This window comes from Microcaecilia unicolor, chromosome 1 (genome assembly GCF_901765095.1).
Source record: "Microcaecilia unicolor chromosome 1, aMicUni1.1, whole genome shotgun sequence".
Taxonomy (NCBI): Eukaryota; Metazoa; Chordata; class Amphibia; order Gymnophiona; family Siphonopidae; genus Microcaecilia; species Microcaecilia unicolor.
The window spans coordinates 350,641,849-350,665,460 of NC_044031.1; the positions used below are offsets into that span (position 1 = coordinate 350,641,849).

At 43.4% G+C, this 23,612-nt stretch overlaps 1 protein-coding gene across 2 annotated transcripts in view; it reads left to right on the forward strand.

Annotated features, from left to right (window-relative positions):
* C1H7orf57 (chromosome 1 C7orf57 homolog) overlaps positions 1–1,470 on the forward strand; it is a 498,985-nt gene extending 497,515 nt beyond the window's left edge. For both annotated transcript variants that reach the window (XM_030209461.1, XM_030209468.1), the window contains exon 8: positions 1,147–1,470. In XM_030209461.1, the coding sequence (XP_030065321.1) occupies positions 1,147–1,172 (26 nt within the window). In that variant the 3' untranslated portion in view covers positions 1,173–1,470. The remainder of the gene's footprint in view (positions 1–1,146) is intronic.
* The last annotated feature ends 22,142 nt before the right edge of the window (positions 1,471–23,612 follow it).

Here is a 23,612-nt window from a genome sequence, read left to right on the forward strand (position 1 = left end):
ATAAAACCAAAACATATAGAATGAAAAGTTTGCTTTTACAACAGATAAGACACAAGAGATGCCCTAAATGACCAGATGACCCCCTCCCCCTTATTCCCCCAGTGCTCACTTACCCCCCTCCCACCCTCTCAAAATGTGAATAAAAATAGTACTTACTAGCAGTGGCGTAGCTACGTGGGGCCTGAGGGGGCCGGGCCCCCGCAGATTCACCCCCGGACCCCCCTCCCGGCGAACCCGCCCCCGCCGCCGCCTACCTTTACTTTTGCTGGCGGGGGATCCCACTCCCCGCCAGCCGACGTCTTCTCAGTCCTTCCTGCTCTTCAATTTGTTTGCTGACGTCCTGCACGTACAACGTGCAGGACGTCAGCAAACAAATTGAAGAGCAGGAAGCGACTGAGAAGAAGACGTCGGCTGGCGGGGAGTGGGATCCCCCGCCAGCAAAAGTAAAGGTAGGCTGCAGCGGCGGGAGGGGGGGCGGCGCCGGGGGGGAGGGCTAAAATGTGCCCCCTCCCCCCGGGCTCTGGACCCCTCCCCCACGGAAGGCTGGCTACGCCCCTGCTTACTAGCCTCCATAACAGCATCAGATGTTATAGCCAGGTCCATTAGAGCAGACTTTTTCTTTTTTGAAAATGGGTATATTTTCTATCCGGATTTAGTACATTTAGCCCAAATCGTCCAAAGTCCAACTTAGATGCACTATTGAAAATACCCCTCCACATCAGCTTATTTAGATTTACAACTGTATGTTTTTTTTTTTATTTAAATGTTAAGTGATCATTATTTTTTTTTGTCTATATGCATTTTGTTCATCAGAGAGAGAGAATATAGTGTTGGGGTGTCCAATAAAATTTGGTTGTCATCCCATTCTTGGAGGTCCATTCTGCATTTTTTGCTCGGCTTTGTTTCCTGCGCTTTGGATTCCCCTCTCTCCTATTGCCCTGAAAGAAAATACAGCCAGCATAAATCAAACCCAGTTTTTATATGTAAAGTGTGTTCATGTATTCCGATATCAGAGAAGGAAAGAACTACAAGGCACTTACTATTACAGTGGTCTGTAGTTCTTTCCTTACCTTAACAAAAATGAATTACTTGTACAATCTAAACATTATTACTATTCACATACTTATTCTTCTATTGATTTTGCAGGTTCTGAGACGAGCCAGCCTGAATAAACACTTGCAAGCATCAAGTCAAAAGAACAGATTCATAGACACAACATAGAAGTTTTTGTTAACTATTTGAGACAGGTTTTAGACATTTTGGCATTAGCAACAAACAAGAAAACTTAAAAACTCTATTAGATGACTTGTCTCTAACCAGTTTAGATCAATCTGAAAAACATACCATTTGCCTCCTGTTTCTTAATTCTTACTACTTAATGAAATGTTTCTATGAGTTTTTAAAGCATTATACCTATCAAACCATATGTCATAGTAGTATAACATGAAGTCCATATTAAATCATATCTGAATGTACTTGCATTACAAAGTAGGTGAGAATAATGATAACTGTGAGCCAGATTTAGTAAGATTTTTTTTCTTTAGACACAAAACATTAGGAAATCTTAAGTGAATGAATCCAAGTGTTTCCCTATATTCTCTACTTAAAAGGCTGTCCAACAGCTTCCAAACTTCTAAAAACTAGTTGCATTGCCATTCACACCAGAGGTGACTGCTTATCTGTTTTTGAACTGCTCGACTGTGCTCATACATTGTGAGCCTGTTGGTATGCTCAAAAAAAAATGAGAACAATTACAATTAAATATTAGAAAATGGATCGTGTCCTATATTCAATCTGATATGAGTTACATTAGGCTCTGACAGGAGAAACCTGTTGATATTCAGAACTGAAATGGAGATTTAAAAAAAAATTAAAAACATTTTTGAAAAAGCTATGTCTTATTTTAATCTAAAAACAAGTTTCTTATAAGTGATGATCTTGATATCAATTTCATTTACTCACTTTCACCTTTGGACACACAACTTTCCATTGCTTTCAGGCAGTAAGCTTGCAGTAAAGCCTATTACTGAAGGACTATCAGATAAAAAGGTGTTACAGTATCCAGGGCCACGTTTAGCATCTATTACTTTCTTCCCTTTCAGATTTTAATACAATAATTGTGTTGCTACAGCAGGTATTAATGAGAGGTGGTCTCATAATAAGTATATTTTCCACACCAAAAAAAAAAAAAAGAATATCTTGTTGCTGGTAATGGCAGTAAATTCAGTTTACATGGCAGAATTTTGCTCGAGTCCTCTTTGCCAAACAGTACTATACTATACTTAGTTCAATGAGTTTTATTACACTTCAACTACAGGAAACTTTTTTTACAAAAATATTTTTGAAAAATAACTTGATGGTACAAAATTAAAATTAGGGCTTCTGATCTTTGCGATTGAAAATGTAGGTGTCTGCTTTTTTAAGAACTCAGCCCGCAGCAGTCAGAGGTTTTAAAGCCACTGACCACAAGAGGCTGAATCCCTAACCAGAATATTCAGTGCTGGGCAATCCAGGCACTAGCTTTCAATCTGTGGGACAGCCAGAGACCTGGAAGTTATGTGGGTGCTGGCTAATGTACAGCACTAGCACCTGCATAGCTAACCGAGCAAAGTTAAAACTGTCTTTTGTGCGGTCCATTTTGTTACCAGCACTGAATATTGCTAGTGCTCACATAACTGCTGGTACCTTCCCAACTCTGTCCATTGACCGGCCAGCAATAACTGCACAGTGCTATGGCAATGTGAGAGGATATTCAATGGCACTGTGCTGTTAAGTTCCACTAACATCTGGGGATGGCTTACTGATTAGGGTTGAAAATCTATCTACAAATGTTTTGGTATGGTACTGAAAAATAAGTGTTTGTAGTGTTTTCATTAGGCAAATTGTACTTCTAGACATGTTGCTCAGTGAACTAAATTTTGAAACACTGAGTTCTCCAAGGACAAGCAGGATAGCAAGTCTTCACAACATGGGTTATCAGGCTCATTTTCGAAAGAGAAGGATGTCCATCTTTCGACGTCTCGAACTGCAGTCCGTCGCAAGGCCGTCCAAATTTCAAGGGGGCGTGTCAGAGGCATAGCAAAGGCGGGACTTGGTCATGCCTAACACTTGGACGTCTTTGACCCATAATCGAAAAAAGCAAGGACGTCCCTGATGAGCACTTGGACGTTTTCACCTGGATGTGTTTTTTTTTTTTAATGAATAAGGCACAAAAAGGTGCCAGAAATGACCAGATGACCACCGGAGGGAATTGGGGTTGACCTCCTGTTACTCCCCCAGTGGTCACTAGCCCCTTCCCACCCTCAAAAAACATCTTTAAAATATTTTGTGCCAACCTCAGAGGTCATACTCAGGTCCATGACAGCGCATGAAGGTCCCAGGAGCAGTTTTAGTGGGTACTACAGTGCACTTCAGACAGGCGGACCCAAGCCCATACCCCCCCCCCCCCCCACCTGTTACATTTGTGGAGGAAACAGCGAGCTCTCCAAAATCCACCACAAACCCACTGTACCCCCATCTAGGTGCCCCCCCCCCCTTCACCTGTAAGGGCTATGGTAGTGGTGTACAGTTGTGGGTATTGGGTTTTGGGGGGCTCAGCACACAAGGTAAGGGAGCTATGTTCCTGGGAGCATTTTATGAAATCCACTGCAGTGCCCTGGCATGTCAGGGGGACCAGTGCACTAAAAATGATGGTTCCTCCCACATCCAAATGGTTTGCATTTGGACGTTTTTGGCATGGACGTCATTGGTTTCGAAAATCGCCGAAAGTCAGAAACGTCCAAATCCAGGGACGTCCAAATTTAAGGATTTGGACGTCTCTGACGGTATTTTCAAAACGAAAGATGGATGTCCATCTTTTTTCGAAAATATGGTTTCCCTGCCCCTGGATTTCGACATTTTGCAAAGACGTCCAAATCGCAACGTGGACATTTCTTTCGAAAATGCCCCTCCACATCACTTAGCATAGGAAATTCTACTCCAGCCTAGAGTTTCTAGAAGCTTGCATGCTGCTTCCCACCTGCTGCTATAGTATAAGGTTGCTTCAGTCTCCATGTTTCCTTGGAGCTGGTTGGATGCACATCACTAAAGTTCATGTAAGATATATTTCTGAACAATTTCAAGTTGGTAAGTTTTTTTTTTTGTCTTTGAGTCCTGTTGCTGTCATGTGGTGAATTTTCTTGTTAGCACTTTTTTTTTAATTATTGTTTTAAGTTTCTTTTTTAGTGTTAGCCTCCATATAGTCCTTTTCCAGGCTTCTGGTTAGGACACTTTTCATCTTCAAGTCATTTGATTTTGCATTGACCATTTTTCTGGACAACGTCTCAAAAGAAAGCTCCTGGAGGCTTAATGCCTGGGACCTGTCCACAATTCCTTTCATTGTAAACTATGTTCACAGATACTCAAGAGAGGGATTCATGTCCTCGTCATCAGAAATATTGGTCTCTATAGGTCCCAAAACTGCAACAGATGCTGAGGATGCATCGGCATTTAGAGTACCTCAATCACCCTCAATATCAAGCATTGAAAGAGGCCTTTGGGACCAGGCATCATCTGAGTCCTGCTCAAAGAAGGATTCGTCCTCATCTTCATTGTTGGCAAAGGACTGCAACGTTGAATACCAGGCAGAGGCTAGCGTGCATCAGCATTGCATTTTGTTGGAGCACAACACTCCAGTTACCAATATCTTTGAAGCACCCCTAACATGAGGGCCGCTCATCCTCTGTGATATCAAAAGGGATATGATAGCCTCCAAGGGCCCAAGACACCGTTTCTGATACTCCTCAGGTGACTCAGAAGGATGTGGTTAATCCCTACTGCATGCCTTTTTCAATGGCAGCCTTTGAGGAACAGCTCATGAAGTTTGAAAATTGTGTGCATGGCTTCTTTGTGTCGATGTTGAGAAAGAGGGATATCCAGCCAGTCTTCAAAACACACACACTGCCTGTAGGAGAGATGTTGACACCAATACCTCAAAGAGTTTCAAGGTCAAAATCGACAGCACCAGTGTTGATCTCCAGTCCATCCAGGGAGGAAGCTTCACCAGTGCATCCCTGGTGTTTTGATGCCCAAGGCCAAGGCCTGATTCTGATGTCAGCAGGTCAAGACAGACAGAGACCCAAACTTTTTCTCTGGAGTATATTTTTGGGTTGGATATTGAGCAGTCCTGGAATTCCAAATATGAGCCAGAGATATTCTTTGAAGAGGGTTCCTCTGGATTGTTGTCATATCCTTCCCCACCTGATGAAAATCCCCACCACACAAGTTCGCATTTATTGATTTTGTAAAGGAAATAATCCTCATGCAATTCCATTTAAGTTAGAGATGGGGGAGGAGCCCAGGAAATGAAACATTGGATATTTTCCAATTCCTCCCCGCCCCTAAAGGAGGCTATGAAACTGCCATTCACAGAATTCTTATCATACACATGTGGGAGAGCCCTCTTTCTGTACCACCTATTAACAAATAGCTCAACTTGATTTACAAAGTCCAAAAGGCTCATGGATTCAAGAAGCAGCAGCTTTCTTACCAATCCATAGTGGTTGAATTTGCTCTCAAATGGGCCAAAAATTCCTTGGTTACCCCAGGGAGAGAGGCTCAGACATTGGAGTATGTTGGTGGATTTTGTTTTTCAGAACACTAAACTCCCATCCTCATAACTCCTCTTACTAGCTCTATAGGCTTGTACTTGTGAGATATACACAGTGCGACTGAATTTGCAGACATTATTCCTCAGACACCTAACGAACTCCATTTGCTAGTGGGCAAAGGGAAGGAGTGTGGAAAATGCATAGTCTGAGTGACAAATGTTTTTGATATGGCATCAAGAGCTTTTGCAGTTTAATTGACACCAAGAGATTTGCCTAGCTTCAGGTCTGAGACCTGAAGTATGATGTGCAGGAAAAGCTTCCTGAGGTGCCATTCTGTGGAAACTCTTTAGAGATAAGGTGCAGGAGACTGCTACCTTGATTAAGCAGCATAGTGACATTTTTAAAATCCTCTCTGTGCCCACTTCTGACCTGACTTCTGTCAAGACATATCCAAGTAGAGGGCAGTGGAGATCCTACTACTTTAAAAGGTGTAGGTATCCCCCCTTTTGCTTTTCCTTTTCATAACTGTTTATAAGTTTTATCATAAAACAGTACAAATGTTTGAAGCACCATGGCTCCTTCAGTGCCCAGAAGAACAGTTCAAGCTAGAATCCCCAACAAATAACCCCATAAAATAAAACCCCCAATCCCCTGGTCCACCCCACCTTCTCTGCCCCACTTTACAAACTCAAAAAGGTCAATAAGTACCCAATCCACATTCCACAATAGTAGCACTAGCATCTGCACCATACCAGAAAGGAAGAACCTCCCAATACTCCCCCCTCCCCGGCCTTGTCCCGTAATATGTTCCCATATTTGTTGGCATTGCACTCATTTGCCATTTGTATAGCAGTAAATGATATTGTTCACAAAAATAACCAATCCTCTCCTTTACCATTGGTAGGGTTAGGACATCTTATGTATGCCAACAAACTGCTAGCACTGCATATGCTGCTGCAAAATAAATTTCCATCTGCTTATCCAGTGGACCTTTGATCCCCTTAACGTGCCCATTCAACAAAATAGATTCCATAGTGAATGAGATCTGTGCACCAATCATGTGTTGTAGATATTTCCATACATCTCACCAAAAAACCTGAATCTTGGGGCACTCCCGAGTCCCACCACCATATATGTTGATACATCCCTAATTCCCCACAACCCCTCCAACAGGTTCCCTCCCCTCGTTTATAAAATACCTGTAACATATTCGGTGTGCAATACCACCGAACCAGCATTATGATTGTATTTTCAACCAACTACAGAGCACATGAGATTTTATGAACTGATCCAGTTCCCTCCCCAGATCATTTTCTCAGGCCCTCATATATCCCACCTTCCACAACTCCACACTCAAATTTATAAAGCTGGGAAATGCAGTCTCTCATAATTGGCATGCCCACCTTCGGTTCAGTGTTACTCTTAATTTTACCATCTCCCTCCATCATAAAATTTTTCACTTGGAGATATGGGAACAAGTCTCCAGAATCCAACTTATATTTCTCTTCCTATCATGCAAAATTTATAATTTGCCCGTTGTCCACTAACTGCCTGAAACAGTACAACCCTTGTGTTTCCTATTGTTGAAAAACGCTCCCATCCTGCCCTGGTTGAAATTCAGGGGTATATCATATGGACATTGATAATACACCTATCTTCTTCCCCTCCCCAAGTAGCTTATCCTGCATCCTTACCCAAAATGTTAATATAGACAAAATAAAGGGATTCCTCACCACTTTTAATGCTCCCAGAGAGCTTGGGATCTCTAAGGGAGAGTACATGGCGTGAATGGGCAGACTGGATAGGCCATATGGTCTTTATCTGCCTACATTGTTATGTTTCTGTGTTTCTCAGCAGTGGCAATCCCATAGTTATGTCAGCAATTTCCTGCTCTATCCAGACTCATGGTTTTGGATCCTCTACTAACCAGTCCAATAAGGATTTTACTTGGGCTGCATAATAAATTTCTAGGATCTCAGATCCCCTAGCTCTGCTCCCCACATAGAGTGGAACATGACCCTACTTGCCACCCTAGATTTTCTACCACCCCCCCCCCCTAAAAAAAAAAAAAAAGCAAAACAATATATATATTTTCTATGCCATCCTGCAAACATCGACCCGGAAATTTCCACAGGCAGAACCTGGAACAAATATAAAAATCTGGGAAGCACAATCATTTGCACCACTTCATCTTCCCCATCCACAGATATATCAATATATCTCATCTCTCCAGATCTTTTAATGCTAGCCACCAAGGTATCATAATTCTACTTATACAGACGTTTAATAGAAGGCTTGATACTCCTCTGCTATAGAAATGATAAGTAGTAGTAGTAAGAAATTACTACTACTACTTATCATTTCTATAGCGGAGGAGTGGCCTAGTGGTTAGGGTGGTGGACTTTGGTCCTGGGGAACTGAGTTTGATTCCCGGCACAGGCAGCTCCTTGTGACTCTGGGCAAGTCACTTAACCCTCCATTGCCTGCCGCATTGAGCCTGCCATGAGTGGGAAAGCGTGGGGTACAAATGTAACAAAAAAAAAAAATAGCGCTACTAGATGTACGCAGTGCTGTACACTTGAACATGAAGAGACAGTCCCTGCTCAACAGAGCTTATAATCTAATTAGGACGGACAAACAAGATAAGGGAATATTAAAGGAAAGTTAAAGCTGTTTACAATTTAAAACATATAGTAGGAAGGATGGAACTACAATTCTTGAATAGAAAAGGAAAGTTGAGACAGAGGGAATAAGGAGGGGGGAAGGGAAGCCATTTTGCAAAGAGGTCATAAACCCAGCCAGACAGGCTATGGGCAAGCGGAAAAAGCAAGAGAAAAAAAAGGGTCTTTAAGGCTGACCTAAATGCAAAGCCTGATGTCGTTGCTGGGCAAATGATAGACATTATTATAAAAAACAAAATTACAAATGTTGCAAAGCCTGATGTCGGTGATGGGGAAATGGTAGAAACTGTTATAAAAAACAAAATTACAAAGGATGTACATAAGCCAACATGGATTTAGTCAAGAGAAATCTTGCCACATCAATCTACTACATTTCTTTGAAGGGGTGACTAGATGTAGATAAAGGTGAGCTGGTTGATATTGTGTGTCTGGATTTTCCAAAAGGTTCGTGAGGAAATCAGAAAGTTATGGGATAGGAGGTAATGTTATACTGAGATAAACATCAAACACCAATTACTCATGCTCCATAGTCATGAAATTTTGTGTTTATTTTTCTTTTTTTTTTCTTATTTAGGAGAAAAAGGAGACCTCAGAGATCCCAGGGAAAACCCTTAGGACATAACCAGTCCAACTGATTTTTGTACTGGTATGCGATTTCTTTCATCGGTCTCCAAAAAACTCTCGTTTTTATTTGTAATTTATAAGCACTAACAACTTTATCTGTGCATCACATTTAAATTTTATGTCACAAAGTATTGGAAAAGACGCCTAAAAATTGTTCAAAAAGACAGCACTTAGCTTAAGTTCAATGGGGCTTCCGTTTCACCCCTTTATGGCTTCATCAGGAACTTGTGCTGTAAAAACTTGAACTTTTTCCAATCTGTAAAGAGAAAAAATTCATTAACTTCGGAAGCATTCTACCAGAGTAACTAAGTCTTATGATCCTTGGTTCACATACTTCATTCAAAGATGGTGCCTTAACGTCACCCGCTGACTTGAAACTATTTAAATGCCTCCTGCCATCACTTCCTATTTATTAATAAAAAGGCAATATAAATGGATGTTGGATGAATGACTTCAATAAAACGCATGCCAATCAATTGTGTTGTTCAAACCCCTTGGTTCGAGGGTCCTCATTTGAAAAATCCATTTTGCTTCCCATCTTTCCAATTTCAATTTGTGATCGCCACCCCGTTTTGTAATTGTCAATTTCTCTAGGCAACAGCATCTTAGCTCTTCAAATGTATGTTCATGTTGGATGCAATGTTCCACTAATGGTTCTCTTCTGTTATGCCTTCTAATATTAGATCTGTGCTCCATTATACATATCTTCAAAGGTCTTGTTGTCATGTCTTCATAAAGTTTATTGCACGGACAACTAATTACATAAATAATGTGTCTGGTTAAACAATTTGAAAAATCTTTCAAAATGTACTGTTTGCCATTGATGATATCTTCAAAAACTTTTGTTTGTAAAGTAACTTCACAAATTTCACGCATGCCACATTTATAGTGGCCTTTATTTCTTCACTCAGCATCCGCTGATGATCTAACTACGTCCACCGGACTCAATATTTCTTTTAATTACAAATAAAAAATTAGGTGAGTTTTTTGGAGACCTATGAAAGAAATCGCACACCAGTACAAAATCAGTTGAACTGGTTATGTCTAAGGGGTTTTTCCTACATAAGAACAAAACTAGGAAAATAAACACAAAATGTCATGACTATGGAGCATGAGTAATTGGTGTTTGATGTTTATCTCAGTATAGTTTTACGGAAGTTCAACACCAATTTTCTTTATTATTGCACATTGTGGTTAAGCAGCATGTTTTCGAATCCTTGGAATTCAGCGTTTAGCTTTTCTGAAGAACAAGCAATTGTTTTGTTAAATACACCTTCTAAATTCAATATATATCAACAGACAGTTAACAAGATGGATGACTGGAATGTGATTACCAATAAAAATAAAACTATTGTCAAAATGGAATTAAACAGCGGTATTCTGATTGAATATACTCATAAGTACATAAGTATTGCCATACTGGGACAAACCAAAAGTCCATCAAGCCCAGCATCCTGTTTCCAACAGCGGCCAATCCAGGTCACAAATACCTGACAAGATCCCCCAAAAAGTACAAAACATTTTATGCTGCTTATCCCAGAAATAGTTTCCCCAAGTCCAATTTAATAATGGTCTATGGACTTTTCCTTTAGGAAGCCGTCCAAACCTTTTTAAACTCTGCTCAGCTAACCGCCTTTACCACATTTTCTGGCAACGAGTTCCAGAGTTGAATTACATGTTGAGTGAAGAAAATTTTCTCCAATTTGTTTTAAATTTAATGCACCAGCCACTGCTTGGGGACATTACAGTTATTTCAATATGATCAAATATTTAAATATTTCAAATGTAAAAAGTTTTTAGTTTTTGACAAAACTTAATATAAGAGATAGGCATGATTCCATTAGCTCTGGGGACCTTGCATTGCTTTCCTGCCACTTCCCGGGAAGAACCTGTTTTTTTAAATTACTCTAACCTGAATAACTGATCTGAATCACAATCGGGTTATTCCACGGTCGTTTTCCCGGCTGTTTAGCTCTGCTTGTTGCTGGTTTCGTTGGCAGCTCCACCATTGGTCACCTGCGGCCCGACATACTTGAGGTGACATAAAGACAACGGACTCCTGAATAACGAGGGGTTCCTGCTGCCTGTTTTTGTAGATTTTCAGACTCATTACTGACCCCAACATCGGTCCTTGTTGCTACTTGTCTGTTAGGCTGTCTAAGCCTGCGCGTTCCTGTGTGCCGCTGCTTCCCCATAGACAGCTGCTTGTGGGAGGAGCCAGTGGCATAGCCAGACTGCCAATTTTGGGTGGGCCTGAACCCAAAGTGGGTGGGCACAAAACTTTCTCTCTACCCCCCCCCCCCCCCCAGCAAAATTTAGTCACACTAATCAGATGCATTTGTCACATATGGATAAAGTGCTGCTTTTCAGTGCATCAGGTTTCAGAAAATAATTTATTTAATAGCCTAACACCCTTTTCAATTAGCTTTCAGAGGCCAAAACCTCCTGCCTCAGGTCAGTATAATGCTGTTATGGTATCCTCTCTTGACCTAAGGAAGTATTGGTCTTTGAAACGTTATTAACACAGGTACCATATTACTTGATCATAAATTAAAAATAAAATTATTTTCTTTACCTTTGTTGTATGGCCATTTACTTTTTCTCATTGTGTTGCTCCCAGACTCTAGATTCTGCTTCCCTTCATTTTCGCTTAACTCTTCTGCGCCATTTGTCATTTTCTCTCCTTTTTCTTTGCTTTCTTCAATATTTTTCAGCCTCTCTCTGTCCAGATTTAATTCATTCTTACTATCCATTCTTTAATTTCCTTCTTTTTCTTTCACCTACTTATGGCTTTTCATCTTTTTCTCACCCTTGTTCTCCCCATGCCCCTTCCTCTTATTCCCCAGTCTTTTTCTGCTCCCCTTTTCCATACAGCAGCTCTCCTCTTTCTCTCCCCATCCTTCCAGTATCTCCCCTCTTTCTCTCCCCATCCTTCCAATGTCTCCCCTCTTTCTTTGTGCATCCTTCCATCCAGTGTCTCCTCATTCTCCCTACCTTCCATCCAGCGTCTTCCCTCTTCTCTCCCCATCCTTCCACCCATCTACCCCTCTCCTGATCCTTCCATCTAATGTCTCTCTCCCCCTCCTTCTATCCAGTGTCTCTCTCTCTATTCTTCTGTTCAGTGTCCCATCTCTCTCCACATCCTTCCAGTTTCTCCCCTTTCTCTCTGCATCCATCATCCATCTCCCCCTTTCTCTCACCATCCTTCCATCATGTCTTTCTCTCCCCATCCTTCCATCTGTTTTCCCTCTTTCTCTCCCCATCCTTCATCCCATCTACCCCATCTCCCGATTCTTCAATCCATTCTTCTCTCTATCCCCTTCTTTCCATCCAGGCCCGCTCACCCAACACAGACCTGCCAAGTCTCCCATGAAACACCGCGGTGCCAGCTCCCATTTCCAGCCACTGCTGCTTCTCCTGTTGAGCAGCAGTGGCCGCTAAACAAAACAAAACAACCAGAAATGTTTAAAAAGCAAGCGTGGCACCGCAGGCAGCCATCAGGTGTTGGCTGTCGGCTGTGCAGCTGCTCCTCTCGCCTCTCACGTCACTGCCCCTGGAGTAGGGCCCCGGAGGAGCGCAGCGATGTGAGGCGAGAGGAGCAGCTGCAGAGCCGACAGCCAATGCCTGATGGCTGCCTGCAGTGCCGCGCTTGCTTTTTAAAAACATTTTTGGTTGTTTTGTTTTTGTAGCGGCCGCTGTTACTCAACAGAAGTAGCAGTGTCGGAAATGGGAGCTGGCGCCGCATGTTTCGCGGGAGACTGGCAGGTCTGTTGGGTGGGTGGGCCTAGATGGAAAGAAGGGGATAGAGAGAGAGAAGAATGGATGGGCGGGCCTGGAGGGAAAGTGGCTGGGTCTGGGCCCGTCCAGGCTCGCCTGTGGCTACGCCCCTGGAGGAACGTTATTTCATGCTGGCTGTCAATGGGGCCGGATTACGTTTACATTCAGAAGAGGAAGTAGTTGGCTCAGATCTCAATATGATTTTGACATTGGGTTCCCCATATTTGCTTTCAACTGTGATTTAATTAGCAACGCATCCTGAAACACCTGCTTGGAATCCTGGCATTTTTTAAATCCTGCAGCAGCTGCTTTCTTATTATTATATTACGGTGGTAACTGGAGGCGGTAGGAAACGGAGTGGTTGGTACTGCCTGGCCTGTGAGGGATGCGGCCTCGACCCATTCACCTGGACGCTTCCTGAAATCCAGCTGTGCACCGGCCTCTCTCGCCTGCAAAACACAGCTGCGAGGCTAATTTTAGGCAAATCACGCTTTGAACATGCTCAGCCTCCTTTGTTTTACTACATTGGCTCCCCATTATAGATCATATTACCTTTAATGTATAATCTTTTTTATTATATGCAAAAGAACCTTGTACATGGCAACACAAGACAACGCAAACATTGTACAACTTAGCATATCTCCCCCCCGTTTTCCTCTTTCCCCCTTCCCTCCCCCCCCCTTTACTCCCCAACTCTTTTGTAGTAACCAGAAATATTATCTAATCACATGGCTATATTAGAGATTTAACAAGCGGCTTCTGGCAGCAGAGTCAATGTATGTAGGAAGGAGTCCATGTATGTGAAAGCACACTCCAGGTTGCAGCTTAAAATCCATAACTCCCATCCGTTCGATCCTCATCAATGATATCATATGAGCTCGTTCACTGAGAAAGCGTTGGGTGAGTATGTGAAAGCCACTGTGCTAATATCACTTGTTTGCTACTATAATGGATTTAGAACAAACACAGTAAAGCCAGTTGGCATGGGATGGACTAAAGCAGGGTGACCCAATAGTAGGCCAGAGTCAAATTTCCAACCTGTCTTTCCACATCCGGAAACATATTGGGTTAGGGCTTTCCAAAACTGGGCTATCCCTGCGCAAGTCCAAAACATGTGCCCCAAGGTGGCCCCGGGACCTGCACATTTCGGACACTGTCCCCATGGCGAAAGACCCATATGAAAGGCCCGCCTGGGAGAGATGTGTAGTCGCAGTGCCACTTTATACTGCATTTCCCAATGCGCAGCCATACAGTGGGGGAAATAAGTATTTGATCCCTTGCTGATTTTGTAAGTTTGCCCACTGACAAAGACATGAGCAGCCCATAATTGAAGGGTAGGTTATTGGTAACAGTGAGAGATAGCACATCACAAATTAAATCCGGAAAATCACATTGTGGAAAGTATATGAATTTATTTGCATTCTGCAGAGGGAAATAAGTATTTAATCCCTCTGGCAAACAAGACCTAATACTTGGTGGCAAAACCCTTGTTGGCAAGCCACAGCGGTCAGACGTCTTCTGTAGTTGATGATGAGGTTTGCCACACATGTCAGGAGGAATTTTGGTCCACTCCTCTTTGCAGATCATCTAATCATTAAGAGTTCCTGGGCTGTCGCTTGGCAACTCGCATCTTCAGCTCCCTCCATAAGTTTTCAATGGGATTAAAGGTCTGGTGACTGGCTAGGCCACTCCATGACCCTAATGTGCTTCTTCCTGAGACCACTCCTTTGTTGCCTTGGCTGTATGTTTTGGGTCATTGTCGTGCTGGAAGACCCAGCCACGACCCATTTTAAGGCCCTGGTGGAGGGAAGGAGGTTGTCACTCAGAATTGTACGCGTACATGGCCCCATCCATTCTCCCATTGATGCGGTGAAGTAGTCCTGTGCCCTTAGCAGAGAAACACCCCCAAACATAACATTTTCCACCTCCATGCTTGACAGTGGGGACGGTGTTCTTTGGGTCATAGGCAGCATTTCTCTTCCTCCAAACCACCGGCGAGTTGAGTTCATGCCAAAGAGCTCAATTTTTGTCTCATCTGACCACAGCACCTTCTCCCAATCACTCTCGGCATCATCCAGGGGTCACTGGCAAACTTCAGACGGGCCGTCACATGTGCCTTCCGGAAGCAGGGGACCTTGCGGGCACTGCCGGATTGGCAATCCGTTATGTCGTAATGTGTTACCAATGGTTTTCGTGGTGACAGTGGTCCAGCTGCCTTGAGATCATTGACAAGTTCCCCCCTTGTAGTTGTAGGCTGATTTCTAACCTTCCTCATGATCAAGGATACCCCACGAGGTGAGATTTGCGTGGAGCCCCAGATCTTTGGCGATGACAGTCATTTTGTACTTCTTCCATTTTCTTACTATGGCACAACAGTTGTCTCCTTCTCGCCCCAGCGTCTTACTGATGGTTTTGTAGCCCATTCCAGCCTTGTGCAGGTGTATGATCTTGTCCCTGACATCCTTAGACAGCTCCTTGCTCTTGGCCATTTTGTAGAGGTTAGAGTCTGACTGATTCACTGAGTCTGTGGACAGGTGTCTTTCATACAGGTGACCATTGCCGACAGCTGTCTGTCATGCAGGTAACGAGTTGATTTGGAGCATCTACCTGGTCTGTAGGGGCCAGATCTCTTACTGGTTGGTGGGGGATCAAATACTTATTTCCCTCTGCAGAATGCAAATAAATTCATATACTTTCCACAATGTGATTTTCCGGATTTAATTTGTGATGTGCTACTCTCACTGTTACCAATAACCTACCCTTCAATTATGGGCTGCTCATGTCTTTGTCAGTGGGCAAACTTACAAAATCAGCAAGGGATCAAATACTTATTTCCCCCACTGTAGTGATAATCTGTGCATTGTCAGAATATGTGATTTAAACTGTGATAAGGTAAGTGTGATGGTATATCTTGTTTCCACATAGACAACAGTTTACCATAATCCAGTTTCAGTAGCCAATCTCTGATGTGTCTATGATGAAATGTGAGTGGCACTTTTTGTTGTGCCTCTAGTGAAAGTGCCAAAGCCAGCTCCTCTTGGACATCTTCCGCCAACGCTTCCAAGGGAGGGACTGCACATAATGTCTCAGTTGGAAATAGTAGACTCATCCGTTGGAGGCAAAGCAAAACTCTCTTGCTAAGTCCAGAAAGGAGCTTAATCTGTCCCTCTTGTGTAATAACATGCAGCAGGTACACAATCCCTTTCTGCTTCCATCTGTGAAATGTTGAATAGGTCATACCAGGCGTGAAAGCTGGGTTCCCACAAATCGCCAAGAAGGGGGTAGTCTTTTGCGGTAAAATTTATGTAGATTACAGATCCATCGCCAAACCGTCTTCGCTGCTTTCAGTATTCCAGTGTACTTCAGCAGGGGTGGAAGTGGGAGGCCTGTGGAATGGAGGTGGCTACTGAAGTGAACATCTGCACATAACTGTAGCTCCAATGTGGTATTTGTATAGTCTTGGGTTCCTCGAAACCAATCATTCAAGTGACGCATGCCACTGGCAACTATTATATATTTTACGTTTAGCAAACCCAGGCCTCCATATCCCACTGGGGTACTCAGTGTAGCAAGAGGCAGACGAGGTTTCTTCCCCTGCCATAAAAAGGCTTGCACCATCCTTGATAAGTTTATTTATTTATTTATTTTATTGCATTTGTATCCCACATTTTCCCACCTTTTTGCAGGCTCAATGTGGCTTACAATACATCTTGAAAATGGAAGACATTAGGAAATAGACATTAGTGTTACAGAGGAATCTTGGGCAATATGATAATGAAAAGCAAGATAGTACTACTACTCACTACTATTTAGCATTTCTATAGCGCTACAAAGCATACGCAGCAATATGATTATGATAAACAAGATAATAGCATGACAAGCAGATATTATAAGACGTTTGAATATATGTGGAGGAATTCTGTGTGTTACATTGCTTGATCTTTGTGGGTATGCCTTGTTAAAGAGATGGGTCTTCAGCAGTTTGTGGAAGTTCATTAGTTCGTAAATCGTTTTTAGGTTGCGCGGCAATGCGTTCCATAGCTGTGTGCTCAAGTAGGTAAAGTTTGACGCGTACATTAGTTTGTATTTTAGACCTTTGCAGTTTGGGTAGTGTAGATTGAGGAATGTGCGGGATGATCTTTTGGCATTCCTGGGTGGTAAGTCTGGTGCATCTCCATGAATGATTTTGTGGACTAAGGAGCATATTTTGAACGTGATGCGTTCTTTAATTGAGAGCCAGTGTAGTTTTTCTCGTAAGGGTTTAGCACTTTTATATTTGTTTTACCGAATATGAGTCTCGCTGCCGTGTTCGGGCTGTCTGAAGTTCTTGATTATGTGTCTTTGCAGCCAGCGTAGAGGCGTTACAGTAATCTAGGTGGACTGAGCACCATGATTGTACCAGGTTACGGAAAACATTCCTTGGGAAAAAAGGTCTTATTCTTTTTAGTTTCCACATTGAGTGGAACATCTTCTTGGTTGTGTTTTTTCGCGTGTCGGTCGATGGTGACTCCAAGAATTTTCAGGGTTTCTGAAATTGGAAGGTTCAGATTTGGTGTGTTGATGGCGGTGAATTCATTCTTGTTATGTTGAGAGGTGAGTACTAGGCATTGGGTTTTTTCTGCATTAAGTTTCAGCCGAAATGCACCCGCCCATGAATGCATGGTTTGGAGGCTTTGGTTGATCTCATTGAAAATTTCCTTTAAATCATGTTGAAATGGGATGTAGATCGTTACGTCATCTGCGTAAATGTATGGGTTAAGGTTTTGATTTGCTAATAGTTTGGATAAGGGTATCATCATCAGGTTGAATAGGGTCGGTGAAAGGGGGGGATCCCTGTGGGACTCCGCATTCAGGTATCCATGTGGCTGAGGTAGTCGAATTGGATGTCACTTGGTATGATCGTGTGGTTAGGAATCCCTTAAACCAAGTGAGAACGTTACCTCCAATTCCAAAGTATTCCAGGATATGTAATAGGATTCCATGATCGACCATGTCGAAAGCGCTTGACATGTCAAATTGTAGAAGTAGTATGTTCTTTCCATTTGCAATCATTTGTTTGAATTTGGTCATAAGGGTAACCAGTACTGTTTCAGTGCTGTGGTTAGACCAGAATCCTGACTGGGAGTTGTGGAGTATTGAGAATTTATTTAGATAGTTTGTGAGTTGTTTGATCACTAACCCTTCCGCTAGTTTGGTTATTAAGGGTATGGATGCTACTGGCCTGTAGTTGGTTAGTTCATTTGCACTTTTCTTTGCGTCTTTGGGTATGGGGGTGAGTAGGATGTTTCCTTTCTCCTTCAGGAAGAGTCCATTTTGTAACATATAATTCAGGTGTTTTGTAATGTTTGTTATAAATTGTTGGGGAGCGGATATCATCAGGTGTAATGTCTCGAAATTGGTCCAAATGCTGGGTAAATGCCAAGTTTGGGTCTAGACAGTCAAGGAGTTCAGCATAGTCAATGGTGCTGACAGGTATCTTGAGTTGCAGTTGTACGATTTTCTCATTGAAGTATCTCGCGAGATTGCTCCTGGTGCATCTTTGCTGTTGGTTGTGACTGGTGTAGTGTCTAGTAATTTATTCACGAGTTGGAAAAGTTTATGTGTGTCTTTGTAGTTTGGACCAATTACAGTTTTGTAATATAATCTTTTGGTTTGTCTTATGATATATTTGTATTTTCTTTGGAGTTGTTTCCAGGCGTTGAGTGTGGGGTTGTCTTTCTTTTTATTCCATGCACGTTCTAACCTTCTAACTTGTGTTTTAAGTTTTTTCAGCTCTTCATTGAACCATAGTGTTGAGTTCTTTCTATGTAAGGTTCTGGTTTGAATGGGTGCAATGTTGTCTAGTATGGATCTGCATCTGTCGTCCCATTCTAAGAGGAATTGGATTGTGTTTTTATTGTCCAGTCGTTGTGGTAGATCTGTTGCCAGAATATTACCGGGTCTATTTTTCCTCTTGTGGTGTAAGTTTTTCGTTCTTGTTTATTCGGTAAGTCTTTCGTTCGTCATTGGATGGAGATGTGTGCTTTAAAGTGATCGGACCACGGTGCGGGAGTCCATTTTGTGTCCTTTAGAATCAGGTTTGAATTGGAATTGAATTTATGTGTGATGATGTCTAGTGTGTGTCCCTTGATGGAAGTTGGCTGCGTATCTGTCCTATGAAGATCCCATAGGTGTAGGAATTCTTCACATTCTTGGGTGCTTGTTGAGTTGGAATCTTCAAGGTGTAGATTGATATCTCCTATAATGATAAGGTTTGTGCTGGAGACACAAGTGTTCGAGATGAAGTCCATGAAGTGTGATTGGCAGTCTTTCCAGTTGCCTGGTAGTCTGTAGAGCAGGACTGCGTTAAGGTGTTCCTGCAAATTAGAGTGGTTAATTCTGACCGAGGCGATTTCAAGTTGTGGCAGAATGGATTCGGCTGTGACTGTGATGGTGAACTCGGATTTGTATATTATGGCTATTCCTCCTCCCCTTTTTCCGTTTCTTGTCCAGTGGGTGATTTTGTATCCTGGTGGACAAAGCTCTAAGATTATCGGGTCTTTGAGGTCGTGAATCCAGGATTCAGTGATGAATAGGAGGTCGAGATTGTCTGCGGTGATCCAAACTGTTATAGTCTGTGTTTTATTTACTGCTGATCTGGCGTTTATGTATCTTATTTGGATTGCTCGGTAAGGTTCAGTTTGGGACGTGTTTGTGTTGATTTTTATTATTTGCCTGCTTTCTTAGAATTTGGTTCTATCGTGTCTTTTCTTCCCTTTCTGTTGGTTATTTCTGAATGTATTTGTTTTTCCTCTTGGCTGGTTGTTGTTCTTTTGGACTGATGAGCTGTGATTAGGTTGTTTGTAGGGTTTATGTGTTGCGGGTAGATTGTTTTTTTATGTTGGGAGTAGTCCATGCGTGGTAGATTAGAGGGAGGAAGTAAATTACACCCAATTGACTAATTCTCTCAGCTCTAACCCTCGTCGTCTCTTTGCCACCCTTAACTCCCTCCTCAAAGTGCCCTCCGCTCCCACCCCCCCCCCCCCTCACTCTCTCCTCAATCACTGGCTGACTACTTCCGCGACAAGGTGCAAAAGATCAACCTTGAGTTCACTACCAAGCCACCTCCTCCTCTTCACCCTTCAACCCTCTCCCTCAACCAACCAACCCAGACCTCCTCCTTTCCTGATATCTCCGAGGAAGAAACCGCCCGCCTTCTTTCCTCCTCAAAATGCACCACTTGTTCCTCTGATCCCATCCCCACCAACTTACTTAACACCATCTCTTCTACTATCACCCCCTCCATCTGTCATATCCTCAACCTCTCTTTCTCCACTGCAACTGTCTCCTACACCTTCAAGCATGCCGTAGTCACGCCACTCCTCAAAAAACCATCACTGTCCCTCCAACTACCGCCCCATCTCCCTCCTACCCTTCCTCTCCAAGATACTTGAGCGCGCAGTCCATAGCCGCTGCCTTGATTTTCTCTCCTCTCATGCCATCCTCGATCCGCTTCAATCCGGTTTTCACCCTCTTCACTCGACAGAAACAGCACTCTCTAAAGTCTGTAATGACCTGTTCCTTGCCAAATCCAGAGGCCACTACTCCATCCTCATCCTCCTCGATCTATCCGCCGCTTTTGACACAGTCAATCATGACTTACTTCTTGCCACACTGTCCTCATTTGGGTTCCAGGGCTCTGTCCTCTCCTGATTCTCCTCATATCTCTCCCACCGCACCTTCAAAGTTCACTCTCATGGATCTTCCTCCACCCCCATCCCCTTATCTGTTGGTGTTCCCCAGGGATCTGTCCTTGGACCCCTTCTCTTCTCAATCTACACCACTTCCCTGGGCTCCCTGATCTCATCTCATGGTTTCCAGTATCATCTCTATGCTGATGACACCCAACTGTATCGCTCCACACCAGACATCACCGCAGAGACCCAGGCAAAGGTATCGGCCTGCTTATCAGACATTGCTGCCTGGATGTCCAACCGCCACCTGAAACTGAACATGTCCAAGACCGAGCTTATCGTCTTTCCACCAAAACCCACTTCTCCTCTTCCTCCACTTTCTATCTCAGTTGATAACACCCTCATCCTCCCCGTCTCATCTGCCCGCAACCTCTGAGTCATCTTTGACTCCTCTCTCTCCTTCTCTGCGCATATCCAGCAGATAGCCAAGACCTGTCGCTTCTTCCTCTTTAACATCAGCAAAATTCGCCCTTTCCTCTCTGAACACACCACCCGAACTCTCATCCACGTTCTCATTACCTCTCGCCTGGACTACTGCAACTTACTCCTCACCGGCCTCCTACTTAGCCATCTATCCCCCCTTCAATCTGTTCAGAACTCTGCTGCACGTCTCATATTCCGCCAGAACCGATATACTCATATGACCCCTCTCCTCAGGTCACTTCACTGGCTTCAGATCAGATACCGCATTCAATTCAAGCTTCTCCTTCTTACCTACAAATGCACTCAGTCTGCTGCCCCTCACTATCTTTCTACCCTCATCTCCCCTTACGTTCCCACCCGTAACCTCCACAGGATAAATCCCTCCTCTCAGTACCCTTCTCCACCACCGCCAACTCCAGGCTCCGCTCATTCTGCCTCGCCTCACCCTATGCTTGGAACAACCTTCCTGAGCCCTTACGCCAAGCCCCCTCCCTGCCCGTCTTCAAGTCTTTGCTTAAAGCCCACCTCTTCAATGCTGCGTTCGGCACCTAACCCTTACCGTTCAGTGAATCCAGACTGCCCCAATTTGACTGCCCCTATCGGACCGACCGTTCACTTGTCTATTACATTGTAAGCTCTTTGAGCAGGGACTGTCTCTCTTTGTTAAATTGTACAGCGCTGCGTAACCCTAGTAGCGCTCTAGAAATGTTAAGTAGTAGTAGTAAATTATCATGAGCAATGTGTTGATATTCATGTTGGTTGTATTTGGTAATGGTTGATAGTATCTGGTGGTGTTAGTGAATGGCGTTTTGTGTGAATATCAAGCAGTATCAACCTTGAGCATGTATAAGCATATGTTAGCATATGTTGAGCAACTTTGTGTGGACATCAAGCAAAATCAATATTAAGCATGTGTAATCAAAAATAGCATATATTAATCAGTTTTGTGTAAACATCAAGCAGTATCAAGTTTATGTTGAACATCAAGCAGTATCAAGTTTATGTTAAACAACTTTGTGTGGACATCAGACAGTATCAATATTAAGCTTGTGTAAGCAAATATAAGCATAGTGAGACCATCATGCAATATCAGCATTAAGCATATGTTAAGCAGCTTTGTGTGAACATCAAGCAGTTTAAACATTGGCAGTGTCAGCATCCAGTAGTATGAGTAGTTAAGCACTATGTAAATGTGGTATTAAGCAATATCGGATGAGAGTAGGCAGTCTGGGCTATTAAGTCTTACGTGAGTGTAATATCAAGCATTATCAGATGAGTGTGAGACACTGTATTTTTGTGCGGAGAGAGATTTTCAGGTGAAGGATATGCTTGCAGGTATATACTTGCAGTTTGTTTTATTCCATGTTGTGTGCCACGTGTCCTCCTTGTCGGTATGTGTGATAGTGGTGGTCCTCTTATTTGGGCGGTTTAGGGCCCTTTCAACAGCCACGGCAGTGGTTTGGTACCATAAATATTCGTTTGCAGTAGCAGTTTCTAATCGGGCTCATCTCCCGATGATCAAATGACTCTCAAGCCCTGCCCTCTGTCGGATCTCCGCTCAGATCGAGCAGTAGGCAGTTGCTCCTTGTCTGTGCTGCGGTGCACTAGGCCTCTCGTCAGGTGATCTGTCTCCAACTGCGCATGGCCTGATCCGGTTGCCGATAGTGCCTCATCCAGGCGTTGATATTTTCTCTGGGGTGGCCGCATGAAGCCTTGATGTGCGGCTGTGGCTCACCCCGCACTCTCTTCTTATGCTGGACGCTCCGAACGCTCCCTAAGTCGCGGTTCGGCAGGCTATTTCAGCCCAGGAGCGTCTCAGGGTCCGGAGCTCTTCGTTAAGGCTCCTGTCCATCGGCCATCTTGGCATCAACAATTGTCGGCCCTCTTTAGGAAAAGTGGAAGAGTTTGGAAAACATACAACCATTTTGGAACAATTACCATATTATATAAAGCAATTCGCCCCAAAAGTGAAAGGGGCAGGGGTCCCCAGGCCTGCAAATATTTCTTAGTGTCCCGTAATAACCTCTGAATATTCAAATCATATAATTTATTAAGATCCACCGGGATATACACTCCCAAATATTTTAACGAGGCTTGTGCCCACTGGAGAGGGAAGTGCCCCGGCCAGGATATTCGCAACTCCGACTTCCCTGTAAGGGCAGTAGATTTATGCAAATTTAATCGGAAGCCGGAGTAACTTCCATATTGCTCAATTATATCTAATAGTCTACCCATATTCTTAATTGGGTCTTCGAGTATAACCAGTAGGTCGTCCGCATAGGCTAACGCCCTAATCTCTACTCCCGCCACTTTTACCTCCCGAAGATCTGGAGCTGAGAAGAGCCTCCGCATCAAAGGCTCTAAGGAAATAACAAAGAGCAAAGGGGAGAGCGGGCAACCCTGCCTTGTACCGCGGCATATCTGGAACTCCGGCCCCCTGGATCCATTAATTATCACCCCAGCCTGTGGTTTGTGGTATAGTGTCCGGGTTGCTTGTAGGAACCACCCTGTTATGCCCATAGTTGTCATGGTCTGAAACAGGAAATCCCACCCAACCTGATCAAAAGCCTTTTCGGCATCTAGACTCAAGATTCCTCAGTCTGTTGACTCACCGCATGGGCCAGCAATACCTTCCAGACATTATGCACTGATTGCCTACCCCTCATGAACCCAACCGATCATATTACCTTTAAAATCTGCTTATTGACTCACAAAGATTGACTCACTAGATTTGTTAGAGCTTCCATCCAGAAATGCTTCAGTGACTTTTCGTTCCTACCTTAACC